At 35.7% G+C, this 11,188-nt stretch overlaps 1 protein-coding gene across 1 annotated transcript; it reads right to left on the reverse strand.

The window, feature by feature from the left end:
• Positions 1-3,058: 3,058 nt before the first annotated feature.
• On the reverse strand, positions 3,059-10,723 carry MONOS_5455 (uncharacterized protein; the record flags this gene model as incomplete). The annotated part of the gene is made up of 2 exons (XM_067875603.1): positions 3,059-10,038; positions 10,327-10,723. The coding sequence occupies 2 exons, from the start codon at positions 10,721-10,723 to the stop codon at positions 3,746-3,748; spliced, it is 6,690 nt and encodes a 2,229-aa protein (XP_067736379.1). The 3' UTR covers positions 3,059-3,745.
• Positions 10,724-11,188: the final 465 nt, after the last annotated feature.

Below are 11,188 nucleotides of genomic sequence, written 5' to 3' on the forward strand. Positions count from 1 at the left end.
TACTTAATTACAAATATTTATGTTTCTTATTTTGGACTCAACATGCGCGATGGATAGAAATACGATGAATCTGAATTATGCGGAACAGACAGCCTCTGAATGTGGAAAACTTGTGGACATAAGAGGTTTTATTTAATATTACGATGATGATGAATAACTCTTTCCAAAGAAAAACATGAAACAGATATTTTGAAAGAAATAAATGAGAGAAAAAAATGAAGAAAAACGATGAAAAAAGGCTGAATAAGAAGTTTGAAAACAAACAAAAATGGAACTGCGCTTTAATTGAAGCAAGAACTTGGAAGAATTGAAGTTAAGAAACTGTGCTATTGAAGGACATCATTGAAACCTGTTTTTATTATAATTGGCATTTTATAATCTCTTTTTTGGAATTAATCCTGCAAAAAAATACAGTCAAAACCGGATATAATCACGTCGAATATAATCACATTCGCCTATAGTCACATTTTTCGATGCACCGACATTTTTTTACTTGTTTTTAATTCATTTTTCATCGCATATAATCACAGGGATGAAAATATATGGGGAAAAATATGGACTTTCAAGCTTTTTATGCACATCGCATGAAAAAATTGTTTCACTTATAACATTTTTAAACTTGACCAGATTTCATAATAAATCTGATTTTCATATTAGCACACAAACGAAATTAACATAATAACATTATATTTTGTGATCTCAAACGAATTCATAAAAATGAACCAATTATGTTGAAAGTTTTTGATCACAAATAGTCTATCAAAAGTACATCATTTTTCAATGAAAATGCCTGAAGTCAAATATTTTGTCCCATATAATCACATTTTTAATTATAATGGGTGACATTTTTAATGAAAAATCGATTTTTTGATCAAAAATCTCAATTTTTCGAGTTTTCAAAAATGAGCTCAAACAAGTTAAAATAATATGCATTTTCGCAAAAAAATTAATTTCGCAAGTAAAAAATGCGTTTTAATGAAGAATTTACAAAAATGAAAAAATCGACCAAAAATTAATTTATTAATTAATTAATTAATTTTTATTTTTTTCTGTGAAAGGCAGCATCGTTTATTATCCCAATCGGATATACAGTCTAAACCGGATATAATCACATTGGTTTTTGCACAACTTTTTGTGACTATATCCGATTGTGATAATACACGATGCTGCTTTACACAGAAAAAAATAAAAATTAATTTTTGAAATAATTTATTTTGGGTCGATTTTTTCATTTTTGAAAATTCTTCATAAAAACGCATTTTTCACTTGCGTAATTAATTTTTTGCGAAAATGCATATTATTTTAACTTATTTGAGCACATTTTTGAAAACGCGAAAAATTGAGATTTTTGATCAAAAAATCGATTTTTCAATGAAAAAGTCACCCATTATAATTAAAAATGTGATTATATATTTTCATCCCTGTGATTATATGCGATGAAAAATGAATGAAAAACAAGCAAAAAATGTCGGTGCATCGAAAAATGTGACTATAGGCGAATGTGATTATATTCGACGTGATTATATCCGGTTTAGACTGTAGTCACAAAAAGTTGTGCAAAAACCGATGTGATTATATCCGGATTAGACTGTATTTGAAATTGTAATGAATATCGTTTATTGTGATTTTTTCCCAATAATTTATCAAAAAACAGCAGTGTAAAGGTTTTGTTTGAATAATATTAATTAATCACAAAAAAATATTTTGAATAAGTCTTTTCAACAAATTTTAATTAAAAAAACAGCAGCGCATTTTTCGATAAAATGCTTTGAAAAACTTCATAAATATGCATAATATATTTTTTCACAGAAAAAATTTGTCCACCTGAGAAATTGAAATATTCCCCAAAAATTTCAAAATTTCCATTGACAATTTCAAAATTATAGGGTAATTTCAAAATAACCCAATAATTTTGAAATTTTTTTATCACAATGCATTTTAATGAGACAGGAAATTGATTCAATTCTTTAAACAACAGCATTATTCATGGGGTCAACTTTTTAATGGGATTTTTTTCTTTATTGGCACTTTTTTTGATTTTGCATGCCAATCATTCAAAAAAACTAGACAGACCTCAACACTCGGATGAGTGTGTTTATAAAACAAATACATAAAATTACTGGTTTGTTTTTCAAATTTTGTTTATTTTTCGTAGAGATACAGCAATTTTTTATTTATTTTGAAGTGACTTTTTTCAGCCGAAGAAGCGTTTCACAAAATTTTGAAATACATTTTTAAAAACTACTAGCATTTTCCTTTTTATTTTCAAAATCTGAAGTTTAACAACTTGTTTTTTCTTGATTTTTTCACATTTCATTTTTTTATCAACATTCGAACATAAATTTGAAAATTTCTTTGTTATTAAAATGAAGCGCTAAAAATAAAAATATGATATGAAAAATGCACACTTTTATAAAGAAGTGTGAAAAAGGTTGAACATTTGAATTTTCAATTTGCATCAAACAGGTGAACGGTCACAACATTGAATGATCTGAGATCAAACTTATTTAACTTAGATGTGTTTGATGCAAATTAAAAATTCAAATGTTCAACCTTTTTCACACTTCTTTATAAAAGTGTGCATTTTTCATATCATATTTTTATTTTTAGCGCTTCATTTTAATAACAAAGAAATTTTCAAATTTATGTTCGAATGTTGATAAAAAAATGAAATGTGAAAAAATCAAGAAAAAACAAGTTGTTAAACTTCAGATTTTGAAAATAAAAAGGAAAATGCTAGTAGTTTTTAAAAATGTATTTCAAAATTTTGTGAAACGCTTCTTCGGCTGAAAAAAGTCACTTCAAAATAAATAAAAAATTGCTGTATCTCTACGAAAAATAAACAAAATTTGAAAAACAAACCAGTAATTTTATGTATTTGTTTTATAAACACACTCATCCGAGTGTTGAGGTCTGTCTAGTTTTTTTGAATGATTGGCATGCAAAATCAAAAAAAGTGCCAATAAAGAAAAAAATCCCATTAAAAAGTTGACCCTAAATGAAAAAAGAATGAATAAAAATATTTTTTCGAAGGAAAAGAAAATATTGAGACATTTCGATAAAGTTTGATTTTTCATCATTTATGTTTTTTTTAAAAAATGAAGATTTCACTTCTGACTTCAAAAAAGAAGAATGACCGTTCATAAAATATACAAACATTGAAAATAATAATGAATATAGACAATATGTGATGAACAAATTATCATTTAAAAAGAGTTGTTGTTTGAAAATAAAATGAGAGAAAAATGGTTGATTTGCAAATATGAACAGAATCATTGTTGAAGAGAGCAACGATATTACATAATATAAACATGGAATTACACAAAACGAAAAATGAAAAAATGATAAAATTTTTAAGGTGTTTCTCATTGCACTGAAAATTGAAAATGCTGATTATTCAAAATAAAAACACAGAAAAAGAAATGAATAACTAAAACCTTTCAAACATCACTGAAAAACAAAATTAAAATCAAAAATGAAACAGCTGTATTGATTTATGTTCTCGCCCTTCATGCAGAAGCGGATAAAAACTGAAAAATACGTCTGAATCGAACATTTAACCACTCTGATTTCATTTTTCGCTCCCTCATTTGAATGCACATCTTTCAAAATAAGCGTTGACTTGAAAGCATTCAAAGCATCTTTCCCAGTGTGTTGACAAATGTTAACAATGCAAAGTAGTTCTTGCGATTGCATTAATGAAGCCAGAATATGGAACAACTGCTGCTCAAAGAACAACTCAGTCTCACTGCATGTCTGAGATGAACGAGGCACTCACAACTTTTGAGTCTTCGGTGTAATCGATTGCATCTGACACAGTCACCATCGTGGCACCAGTCGGAAAGTGTTGGAAAAACTCGCGCTTCATCACAAACAGCGACGGGCGATCGTCCTTGTTCTGCGCCACTGCCGATCTCACCAGGCCACAGAATGTCGTGCCTTCGATTTCCGACATGTCCGGCCTTTCACCATTTTTGATTTTCTGCCCTGCCACCTCGGTCTCATACTCCCCAAACGGAATCTCCAATGTCAAGCACTCCCACAGCATCATCCCAATTGAAAAGGCAACTGACTTCTTTTTCGCTCCCATATTCTTGTTGATCAACAGTTCTGGTGCTTTCCATCTCAAGCACTCTTTTTTGAAAAGTTCCTCATCCTCAAACGCTGATGAGGGAAGGGAGTCACTATCATCATCGCCATCATCGTCACTGGCATATGTCACAACTGTTGATGATGAGACGGATGATGAGTCTGAACTATCATCCGATGAGAAGTCTGAATGCATGACAATGCAGATGACCATGTGTTCAGAAAACAACACAATGTGTGAACTGAGATTTGCAAGAGATGAGAGAGGATTCTCCATTTCATTAAATGAATGAAGTGCAAGATTGGCCACCCAGAACAGGATCTGGGCAGCTGTTTGCTCCCTTTCCTTCAAGGAGCCAATTGCCATCTCCTTTGTCTTGTTCTTTCCATGAAGAAGCATGAACAGTGAATCCCTCAGATCCACAATCAACTTCTCATGTGGAGATGAACAGGCCATCGCATCCACCAGATTCGACATCGATGAAGTGGTGGGACACAGATCCTCCCCACGAACAAATGTTGAATCTGAATCAGTTGTAGAAGTGGTGGAAGTGGATGAAATGGATGGTGAAGGAGATATCTTTCGGATCTCTTCTTCCTCCTCCTTTTCCAACACCCAATCAGGGATCTTATCTGAATCTTTCCCCAAGATGTATTCTGTCGATCCGCTCTCACTCAACAAATGCTCTGATGACTCTGAATGTTCCATATTAGTCTCATATATTCTCTTCTTGATCCTCTCATCATTCTTTTTCTCTGCCTCTCTCTCTGCTCTCCTCCACTGCGCCTCAGGCGACATCTCCATCGTCACCATCTCAAATGCCTTCGGATCCTTTTTGATATTATCATCAACAATCTCCTTGTATTTTTTCGCTTCTTCTTTTGAATTTCTCCATCGAATTGCCAATATTATTGATACAATGAGAACAATCAACAATAAAACAACAAGCACAATCACAATCAATAACCAATAAGATTTTCCTTCTTTTCCTCCTTCCACCACTTTATCATTTCCAGTCTTTGGTTCTGTTTTGTTCTTCAGAATCTGTGAAGAAGTGGATGCCAATCGCTTCCCAAACAGAATCATCACTGACACCTCTGTTTCATTTCCAATATTTGAAATTTTTTCTGATGGAACTCTTCCAATCACTTTTGTTTCTGATACAAAACTGCCTTTCTCAAATGGATATATCTCAACCAACTCCACATCCCCCGTTTTAAATATCAATCTGAATGACAAGTCACAAGGCACAAAAAGGGATCCCTTGAATTTCAAAACATCACTGCTGCCATTTTCATTCACTGAAACATCTTCCAGTCTGGGAATGAAAAATGGAGATGACCTTTCTCCTGCTATCCCTCTCAAATCACATCCATCGTTCAAAATCCAAAGAGAAGAATTTTGCATCAATCCATCTCCACCTTTCAAGCTGGAAATGGTTAATGATGCTGAATCCGAACAAATGATGTTTCTTCTCACTGATGGATATCCTTCAATTGATGGATTGTTGTTCAAAAACTCCCCTTTCTCAATCGTCACATCGCATGAAGACACTGACAATCCACCTGATGAAGCATCAGAAATAATCACATCCTTCATCATCAATGAAGAATTCGCTGAGTGAACAAGTGATCCATTCCATTTGCATATTTCTTCAAAATTATTATTTCTCTCTTTTCCCACTTCTTTTGCAGGAACTCCAATAAATTGACATGAATCAATAAAAACATCTTTTGCATTGTTAATCTCCATAATACTTCCTTTATCAGAGAGAGAATCACAGTTTGAACAGGAACAGTTTGAAAGAACGATTTGAGAAGAAGTTGAAGAAACGGAAAGGACAGAAGCTCCTTTTGAATTCCTCGAACAGTTGTTGAATGAGGAGATTCCAATAGAAACTGTTCCTGATGACAAATCGTTTATCGCAATAACGCAACCTTCAGATAATTTCACTCCATCTGTAGATATTCCATTAAATACAACACTTCCACAATCACCAATCTCAAATACATCTGTTGTTGATTCAAGTTGTTCCAGTTTCACATTTGCGATTGATACCTCATCTCCATTTAACAAAAACGAAGGCTTCTTGAATGAAAGCATTGATATTGAGCAGTTGTCAACATGAAGAATTCCACTTTTGATGCTCAACAATGTTGAATTGAGAACAACAGATTCAATGTTTTCTGATTGGCCAACAGAAGAGAAATCAACAAATGAAAGAGAAAGTATTCCATTTGCTTCATGAATAATAGAATTGCCTGAATATGAAAATAACTGACCAAAATTGAATTTCACGCTTTCGATCCTTACTTTTTCTGAGGTTGTGATAATACTTTCCTCGTTGGTTATTGTTGAGCTCAGATGCACCAAAGCAGCTGAGGGAGATTGCAATGAGCGGATGGTCACATCATGAACATCACATTTCCCAACAACTTCTGTTTGATCCAAGATTAGCAGCTGTGAGTACAGAGATGGAATGATGTGCTGAATTCCAAAGCTCAATGAGTGGCATGGCGTGTCGAACTCTCCACATTGCTTGTTATCTTCGTGACTTTCAGAAACAGAAGACACAAATATCGTCTCGCTCTGGTATTTCACAACTCTCAGCAGAAGATCTTCTTCCCCCACAAACGCGTCGGTTGTGCAGCCCCATATTGCCAGATTTTTCACAAATGGTGCTCTGAAATCCAACAAGAATTGCTCGTCAATTATTTGTGTTTCGATTGAGTGGCATCTCACATACACATCTCTCCCTCTGAATGCAGAGTTGTCTCGGAACGTGATATTCGACAGCACAAAATTCAGAGACTGTTCAGCTGCCGAGGTTCCTTCCAGAAACAGCCACCCACCTCTTCCTGTGCTCGAGCAGAAGCACTCGGAAATCGTGCAAAATGAGCACTCAAAACTTCCTCCCTCATTCAACTCACAAAACATCCCTCCTCCATTTCCACACTTCAACCCTCCGCATCTCTTCATCGTTGTGTTCCGAATCACTATTTTCAATGGCTCATCATTTTCATTTCGAATGATCGAGATGTTTTCTGTTGTGTCTTGGATGACTTCTTCAAACAAACTCCACTCAATAACAATGTTTTGTTCCTCTTCATTTGTCTCTCTTCTTGAACTCTTTGATATGCTCAATCCGCTTGCCCCATCCAGCTCAATATTCTTCATCGTCAGATTCTTCACATTCAGCACTGTTGTCGACAACACAGAAATAACATCCTGCGAAAAGCTCAACAATTGCATCGTCACCAATTCCAACATAACCTTGCCTCCATCTGCTTTGATCAGTTTATAATTAATTATGTACTCTCCATTTTCTTCATTTTTTGTGAACGAACAATCTTTCACAGTCAACAATCCTTCAGTTGATCCAACATGCATCAAAACATTCACACCACTTGCGAATGAAGATGGAATCACAAACTTGATCAGCTCGAAACTGGTAATGCCACAAATCTTCATTGCTGCTCCTTCTGCTCCTTCAAGCGATGAGACACATTCCAATGAGCACATGCTGCTCTCATCAGATTTCACTGATATTCCACTCACATCAACACTTTTCTGAAGAATTCCATTTCCAATGATGCTGATAATCCTCTCGTTTCCTTCTGGCAATCGATCCAATGAATAATCAATTGACAGACAAGGATAATCTGAAAGACCACAAATGCACACATCTTTTCCATCATCACTGACAACTATCTCTGAGCCAAAGGTTCGCCAAAAATAGATCAATGGAATGGCATTCGTTGAATCATTTCCATCAAAGCCACTCAAAGAATCCAATGAAATATCAGCAAGATGCCCAGATACAAATGGAAGAGAGGTGTTTGTGATGCTCTTTGTCAAGTTTGGCGATTCAACAAACAGGTCATTTCCATATGTCGCAATATTTGGCTTGTCTGCCTCAAAAACAGGGGATGAGATCACAAATGAAGAATCATCATCAATCAGCTTCAGTGCCATCCCTCCCCCAAACCCAATCTTCCGTTCTTCTGCTGGAGCTGTGCATCCTGTGAATGTGCACGAAATAATATCCATTTGAATGCTCCCTTTCAATTGAGCATCAATGGCACCTCCCCTGCTTTCGTCAGCAAGTACAGAGCATTCATCAAATTCACATTCTTCAATATTTATTTCTGCATTTGTATTTTCATCATCGCTGTTGTCAATGCTCACACACCCTCCACTTCCAGCAGTTCTTTTGATTTTTGTGAAATTGCTGTTCGTCATGTTCAACCACTGAGTGCTTGTTAACTCGGAATATGAACTGCTTCCAGACAATGAGATCAATGGATAATCGCTCAAATTTATCGATGAAGCTGAAAATGAATCAATGTTCAAGATCCCTGACTCAACAGACAAGAACAGAATTGTCAATTCTGATGATGGATTTTGAAGGGAAATCGAACATTGAGAAATGGTCATTGATGATGAAGATGACGAAATGAAAGTGGAATGTGATGAAAAAGAAGATGGAAGAGAGAAGATGAGTTTTGATAATTCTGTTTCAACATTTGCTGTTATCATCGATGAATTGGATGTTGAACTTGAATCAGAGATTGTCCAACCACTTTCATCATCTTTTCCTCTGATTTCATGTTTCTTTTCTTTCAAGTCCAACTCATCACTCATCATAATCATTCCATTCACAACAACTTTCTTTGTTCCTGTTTGTCTTGTAAGTGAGTGCTTCATTGTCAAACAAGGGAATTGGACAATTCCACACTGTGAGTGATTGGATGCCTCAGAATTGCTCACATATATTTCTTCTGGAATAGGGAGGAGATAGATGCACAGAGGAATGGCCACACTGTTGTTTCCATTGTCATATCCTCTCACCTTCTCAAGAGTATCCAAAGAGGCTTCCACACATTTGATGTTTTCTGATTTTGCTGTTTCTTCCAGATTGGGTGAAATAACAAAGATGTCGCTTCCCCACTTAGCAGTGTTTGTGCCAAATGAGGAAGAAATCTGGAAATCTGGGTTTTCAGTCAACAATCGAAGAAGAATTCCTCCCCCAAGTCCATCTGTTGCTGAGCAATAGCACCCATCAAAAGATCCACGATTCACTTTCACTTCATTTCCATTCCCTGCACATAGCATCATCGATCCCCCATCAGCCGATGTTCTGCTTCCACATCTTTCAAAAGTGCTCGAATTCACATCAATGTTTGCCTTGTTATTCGAAAACGACATCACTGCTGCTCCGCTCATTGTTCTCTCAATCCCATCAAAGGCGCACTCTGAAAGTGTCAATGAAATCTCATTTGTTGAAGAAAGCGAAATCAATGAATTTGTGGAAATCGTCTTTGCCCAGTTCACATGTTCCATCTGAAACATCCCATTCTGGACATTTATCAGTTCTGTCGAAAATGCTGTTTCTGTTGATTGTACGCTCCCAAAAGATATGTTCAGTCGGCTGATCCTCATTTCTCCTGCTCCACTTATCTCAAACATCCTTGACCCACGGTTATTCGGATGTGACGAGTCATACACGAGAACAAAGTCCCTGGCAGTCAATGTGCCTGTCGAGACTGAAAATAGAGACAACCCAGATGCTTCAAATTCTGTATGGATTGCTGTGCTCATATTGCTTTGACCATAAACAGTAAAACTGTCTGCTCCACAATCAAAACTGTTTGTTTCGATTATTGTTCCTGAAAAAACTTCGATTGCAGTCACATATCCTGGAATAAGTTGAGTCAAACAATGGCTGATAGTGCCGCATGGATGAGATTCATTTATTCCACATGCAAATGCATCTTTGGCGTTCGGCTGGGTTTCAATTGAAGAAACAAATCTCACTCTGCCACCTTCATTACGAAGCCATTCACTATGATCAGTAATTGTATTGAAATTAGCACTATCTGTGATGACCCTATTTATTGTTTCGGTGGTTGAATAGCAACTGGGATCAATGTTGTTTGCTGAAGAGTCTTGAAGAATTATGTCATGTCCACAAACCACGCATGTGTTATTATGGAAAAAACAATAAAAAAATAAAATTCCATTGTTATTTTCATTCACTTGTTGATAAACAGCTCCCCCTCCACACATTGAAAAGCAATTACAAAATAGACAGTTTGATATAATAACTTGATCTGTACACTTCCAATGCTCAATAGCACCCCCAGCGGATGATCTCTGATGATTTGCTTGGCAAGATTCAAAATACGAATTGATAATGCAACGTTTCTGTCTTTGAGTTTTCGTTGGACAAAAACAAATTGCTCCTCCATCGTTTCCCGAAGAACAATTTTGAAAAGAGCAATCATCAACAATTGGTTGAACATAGATGTTTTCGATCATGATTCCACCTCCCCCGCAGTCTGTGGTTGCTTCAGCAGAACATTGAGCAAATGAGGAATGAAGAACAATGCATTCTGCAATTTTCAAAGCGTAAATACCTCCTCCTCTTGTTGATGAAGCACTGCATCTTGTGAATGAAGAATTCTCAACAGTGAGAATGGCACTTGCGTTGTCATGAACATAAAGAGCTCCTCCTTGTGGTGCTGTACAATCTTCCCATTCACACAATGAAAAGGATTGGCTTTCCGTTGAATTAATTTGTCCCTTTTTCTGAAGAGCATTCATTTCTCTTTTCCCAAAGTTTATTGTCATATTTTTGCAGATGAATTCATGTGAAGAATATGACCCTCCTGAGATCCCTCCTTCAAAGACATTCACACACGAATAAATGAGACAGTTCTCTATTGAACTTCGAAAACATGAATGTTCCACATAATGATCGCTATTCGCGGCATATTTCACAGACATGTTCCTGAAGGCACAATTAATGATCTGTTCAATTTTGCTCTTTCCTGATAACAGGAAATTGTCTGAAGATGAGACAGCCAGATCAGTAATGATGGAATTTCTCAAAGCTACCGAATTTGAATCGTCAGATGAAAATATGAGACTGGACGGATTAAGACTCTTTGGGGGGATCAAACTCAAATTCACCATGCTAATTGACCCACTTTGCAAAACAAAGGGAGATTCCGATTTTTGGTGGAAAATGCACGAATCAATCAAAGTGGCTGATTTGTCAGAAATTCGCATTGATGGCGACAACGTATATTCAAA

Source organism: Monocercomonoides exilis (assembly GCF_001643675.1).
Source record: "Monocercomonoides exilis strain PA203 chromosome Unknown scaffold1-2713096, whole genome shotgun sequence".
In the NCBI taxonomy this organism is placed as follows: domain Eukaryota; phylum Preaxostyla; order Oxymonadida; family Polymastigidae; genus Monocercomonoides; species Monocercomonoides exilis.